This window comes from Schistocerca cancellata, chromosome 9 (assembly GCF_023864275.1).
Source record: "Schistocerca cancellata isolate TAMUIC-IGC-003103 chromosome 9, iqSchCanc2.1, whole genome shotgun sequence".
NCBI classification, from domain to species: Eukaryota; Metazoa; Arthropoda; class Insecta; order Orthoptera; family Acrididae; genus Schistocerca; species Schistocerca cancellata.
The window spans coordinates 140325146-140331145 of NC_064634.1; the positions used below are offsets into that span (position 1 = coordinate 140325146).

Consider the following 6000-nt stretch of genomic DNA (forward strand, 5'->3'; position numbering starts at 1 on the left):
AGTGAGGTTTCACAACCACATAAATCGCAACTACGAGACAAAGTGGTGTCCCAGTTCCTTTAAATGACTATACTTAACTGAGGCGTTTCATGCAGATATCATGCGATTGCAGCACTGTATGGACTAAAATATTCAAATGATCCACATGCCCACGCTGGCCAATATGTCCGGCCCTCTCGTACTATCTCCTGTACAAATTCGGAATTGCAATTCCCGCCCGATTAAAACATTTCGCCGGATCAGCATTAGGGCTGGCTGGACAGGTCAGTCTGTTGAGCATTTAACCGCGTAATAAAAGGTTCCTCGTGAATAACAATCTCCTGGGAAGGTTCAAATCAGCGATCATTCCGCTGCAAAGTGAAAATTCTTTCATGAAAGAACGTGGATTTTTTCTTAAATACAATACTGACCAATGAAATTGCTACACCAAGAAATAGTGCAGATGATAAACGGGTATCATTGGACAAATATATTATACTAGAACTGACATGATATTACATTTTCATGCAATTTGGGTGCATAGATCCTGAGAAATTAGTACCCAGAACAACCACCTCTGGCCGTAATAACGGCCTTGATACGCCTGGGCATTGAGTCAGACAGAGCTTGGATGGCGTGTACAGGTACAGCTGCCCATGCAGCTTCAACGCGATACCGCAGTTCATTAAGAGTTGTGACTGGCGTATTGTGACGAGACAGTTGCTCGGCCACCATTGACCAGACGTTTTCAATTGGTGAGAGATCTGGAGAATGTGCTGGCCAGGGCAGCATTCGAACATTTTCTGTATCCAGAAAGGCCCGTACAGGACCTGCAACATGCGGTCGAGCATTATCCTGCTGAAATGTAGGGTTTCGCAGGAATCGAATGAAGGGTAGAGCCACGGGTCGTAACACATCTGAAATGTAGCGTCCACTCTTCAAAGTGCCGTCAGTGCAAAGAAGAGGTGACCGAGACGTGTAACCAATGGAACCCAATACCATCACGCCAGGTGATACGCCAGTATGGCGATGACGAATAAACGCTTCTAATGTGCGTTTACCGAGATGTCGCCAGACACGGAAGCGATCATGATGATGATGTAAACAGAACCTGGATTCATCCGAAAGAATAACGTTTTGCCATTCGTGCACCCAGGTTCGTCATCGAGTACACCACCGCAGGCGCTCCGGTATGTGATGCAGCGTCAAGGGTAACCGCAACCACGGTCTCTGACCTGATAGTCCATGCTGCTGCAAACGTCGTCGAACTGTTCGTGCAGATGGTTGTTGTCTTGCAAACGTCCCCATCTGTTGACTCAGGGATCGAGACGTGGCTGCAAGATCCGTTACAGCCATGCGGATAAGATGCCTATCATCTCGACTGCTAATGATATGAGGCCGTTGGGATCCGTCATGGCGTTCCGTATTACCCTCCTGAACCCACCGATTCCATATTCTGCTAACAGTCATTGGATCTCGACCAACGCGAGCAGCAATGTCGCGATACGATAAACCGCAATCGCGATAGGCTACAATCCGACCTTTATTAAAGTTGGAAACGTGATGGTAGGCATTACTGCTACTTACACGTGGCATCGCAACAACGTTTCACCAGGCAACGCCGGTCACCTGCTGTTTGTGTATGAGAAATCGGTTGGAAACTTTCTTCATGTCAGCACGTTGTAGGTGTCGCCACCGGCGCCAACCTTGTGTGAATGCTCTGAACAGCTAATCATTTGCATATCACAGCATGTTCTTCCTGTCTGTTAAATTTCGCGTCTGTAGCACGTCATCTTCGTGGTGTGGCAATTTTAATAGCCAGTAGTGTATAAGTTATTTGACTCAGATAATTTACGGCATCTGTTAAGTTGTGACGTGCCACTGCGCTGTACGGGTGTTCTTATGTGCTGCAGGTTCAACTACACGCTGCCGTACCACGGCCACAACGAGGAGGGCTACCGCAGCGGCAACAAGGTGGGCGGCTACTTCGCGGACGGCCGTGACGGCGTCGGCCGCAAAGTCAAGTACCTGGCCAACGAATTCGGCTACCAGCCCAACATCACGCTGGTCGACCTGCGGCCCGACCAGACCCACACCGAGGAGGACGAGCGCAACGCGCCGCTGCTCGGATACAAGTTCGAGTGGCTCTACTGAACGCCATCTCCAAGCAGCCACTCTCACTGCAAGACACGCTGCCTCAGACAGCGATCCATACAACCGCTTCACCGTAGCTACATTAAAATTGCAGATGCGTTCTGTCTGCACGCATTTCTACTTTAGTGAATCGTCCCACCATTTACAGGGGATGTTGCACAATTTATGTTATACACTTCTAGAAGTTCTGAAGGAAACATAGTAGATCAAGTTTTACCTAGGAACTCATGTCCGGAAACGTCAAAGTTATAGACCCCGGCACCTGTAAATGTGTGTACGTACATAGTGATTCGGTGATGATGTAACAAACTTTTTAGGATGATGTGGAAGTATAAATGTATCAGTCTGAGGTAAGGGTCGTAAGATATAAGGGAAAATCATTCTGATACCTCTGGAAACACATGTACAGTTACTGTTGTTGTTAAGATTATAGACTAGACCACTTTCAAAGGTAGTAGCATGGACCAAAACAGGGAAGAAATATCCAGTAAACGTGGTCATTGAAATTTATATCTGAGAACCTATGAGAACTTGTTCATCTTCGCGACTGTGAAATACCTCTCCTCTTTTGAACAAGTGCTCATAACTCTTACGGAATGCATTTTTGACCTCATGTCTACTGGAGGTATTTCTTCTTTTGGTCCATACTACTACCTAGGAAGGTTACCTACCCTACAATCTTCGCAACAATAGTACAAGTACATGTATTACATTGACAGAGGTATCAAAAAGGTTTTCCCCTATAACTTTCGACGCGTTCGTTTCCTGTACAGGGACTCTCACATCAAAGTGATACATTTTTCCTTCTCCGTCGTCCTAGAAAGTTTGTAACAGCATCACAGAATCATTCTGTGCAGGGATACATTTACAGGCGCTTGCGTGTTTAACTTTGACACTCTGTAGCGTCGTTGGGTGACGTTTCCGGACGTGGGTACCCATGTGAAACTTGAACTATTAAGTCCCCTCTACAACCTCTAGAAGTGTGTAAAATGAATTCTGAAGCATCCTGTAGAATACCACAACTTCTCATTGTTTTTTTCTGTTTATCACCAGTATTTCTAACGGTTGTTGTTCAACCATATTACACAGTATATCACACGCCATAACATGACTAATTATCATAAAGGTTTAGTCATCACTTCGGAAGGTAAAGTTAGGCAATTAATTATTCTTTGTTTGCAACTGCGCGTGTGTTATCCTGATACATCGAAATCTCGGCGCCACAGTACCCTAGGACGCGTAGTGTAAGCAAAACATAACTGCGCAGCACATTGATATAGTGGAGAATCGTGCGATAGTTCGTTTACGGCATTTGAAGCGAAATAACACTGCAACAGAAAAATTGCGTCAATATTTCCGCAGGTGTCTGGATTGGCCTAAGACAATGAAACATTTCTGCTGCTGTCGAAAACGAATTACCACGCTATACTCCACTGAATCAATGGTCTGCGCCATTTGGTTTAGCCTGCTCTGGGGTGATAGACTACAGTGGTGCGGAGCGTACCTTCAAACAAGCAAATATTTAATTACGAAACTTCATGAATACCCTTCGTATAATGACTTTGATATCAGTCTTGTGACTGGTTTCGTGCAATTCTCTACACCTCCTCCTTCTTTGACAGACTCTTCGTCACTTAGTAGCAGTTACAACTAATATACTGAATTATTTCTTGTATATATTCGAATCTCTGTCCCTCCCTATAATTTTCCCTCTGTTGTCCGCTCTACTAACATGCAAATTATTCCATGCCCTAACATTCTCGTTCTAGTTATATTTTTTTCCATATAGTCCTATCCTCGTCGATTTTGCGCAGAATCCACACATTTATTACCTCATCATCATCATAACTACATCACCATCTTCATCATCGTCATAATCATCGGGGCTGCTTTCAGCTGCCCAGGTAGGATGTTACCTAAGCAATTTGCCTCCACCTCCTACTATTGCTAGCTTTCCTTTCTCACCACGGCATCTTATTGTCTTTACTTCCCCTTCAACGCCTTCTTTAATCTCGTCGAGCAACCTCTTTCATGGACGTCCAACTTGTTTTGTCTTGGCGCGTTCCTTTCCACCTGCTAATGAGGGTATACGATGGTGTGCATCCGCGTTGAGCTCCCTATAGCTACTTCCGTGGTCTACAGTAACTAACTTACCAGACCGGCTATTTTCAGCTTCCTTCTGTATTACCAGGTATCAAATGCACGGATTACCTTCTCTTCATAGTCCACTTCTATACTTACAGCTAACTCATCTCACCACCTTCCATTCCATCGACGAACCCAATGTCTCCACTCTCTCACTTTCTTGCTGTATTACCATTCGAATATCACCATACTGTCAAAACATTTTCTCAGAAACTCAATGAGCATTGCTAGAGTACACGTTACTTCCTCTTAATTTCATATGTTTACCACTGCGTTGCTCCACAATGAATCTTTCACCTTGCAGGAGTGTGTGTGTGTGTGTGTGTGTGTGTGTGTGTGTGTGAGAGAGAGAGAGAGAGAGAGAGAGAGAGAGAGAGATAGATAGATAGATAGATAGATAGAGGGAGAGAGAGAGTGTTCATGCTGTAATGAAACTTTACAAGATGCGAAAACCGTGAACCGCGTCGGGTTTCGAATCGTAAACTTAACCATTGGCCGACAAGGTTCTTAATCACTGAAGAACTCAGGCACGCCTCATGAAACGTTTCAAGGATTCAGTACCAGTAACATTACCGAATTACCAAATTGCACAGAATCTCTCCTACCCTCTTCAAAAATGTGCTCTCGTGTAGTATGTGTTAGCCAGACCGCGATGATTGGTTTCAGGATGGTTCTTTCACCCTGGCGACGAATGTACGCTGCAAAAAATTCAGAATAAGGACAAGTTATAGATCCTCTCACGTAATCAATTAAAGTTTGCAGTAAACGCAGATAATGGTCTACACTTCGCCACAGAGTGAAAGATTAAATTTTCAAACAAAAACAGCATTCGCCTGCCATTTCCTGTCCCTTAGGATTGCTAGTCAAAGAATGCTTGGTGTCTTTACATATCACGAGATATGTGCTCGAAGACTGTGCAATTGAAGAGTGCCTGGTTGGAGTACTTCCTTGTTGCTAAAAATTATTCGTTCTTTTCTGAAAAGAGGTTCATTTCATTATCAATTTAACAACTTCGACTTCAAAGTAGCTTTCTTGCTCACTACTAATTACAAAATCCTACACTCGATAACCTGTCTTTATACAAGCATTACTCCAATCTTTCTTGTTACTCTCGTTTATAAATAATTTAAAGTTTCCCTCGTATCATATCTAATTACCTGTATGGAGAGGGAAAACGCTCTAAGACTTCGATAAGTACAAACGCAACTCCTTATTTTAAAAGCTATTGCTGTTTTATTTCATATCACGTGGACTGCCCTGTGTTCACCGTACTTGTGTTCGCAGAAATTATAAAAGTGCAAGAATACAGACTTTACACCAAATCTACAAGCAACCTTAGAGCAAGAGACGTTGTCTTGCTTGCCAGCTTTGGTAAACGCGAATCATTTGTTGATATGAGATACTGAAATCAATGTAAATGAAATATACTGTACATTTGTATATTTAAAAAATGTAATAAATCTCTTTTGTACTAAACTGGGACTTTAGTGACATATTTTGTTTAAGAAATGGTCAGTGTTTTAATGATGACATCACTTTAATTTTCTGCCATGGTGGCCCAGGGCCAACATCATACGCCAGAGGTAAGTAAATCATATTGTACTATTTCCTACTGTGATTGGAAGCATTGTTACGTTTATAGATGGAATCCGAATGCAGATATAAGTGCTTCATCCATGATTAATGATCAGCTGGTACTTCCAACTCATCTCCATTTCTCGC

The 6000-nt window shown here is 43.4% G+C and overlaps 1 protein-coding gene across 1 annotated transcript in view; it reads left to right on the forward strand.

Annotated features, from left to right (window-relative positions):
* Nucleotides 1–4687, forward strand: part of LOC126101234 (protein lethal(3)malignant blood neoplasm 1) — a 151964-nt gene extending 147277 nt beyond the window's left edge. The window contains exon 7 of the mRNA XM_049911923.1: nucleotides 1893–4687. Within this exon, the coding sequence (XP_049767880.1) occupies nucleotides 1893–2133 (241 nt within the window). The 3' untranslated portion in view covers nucleotides 2134–4687. The remainder of the gene's footprint in view (nucleotides 1–1892) is intronic.
* Nucleotides 4688–6000: the final 1313 nt, after the last annotated feature.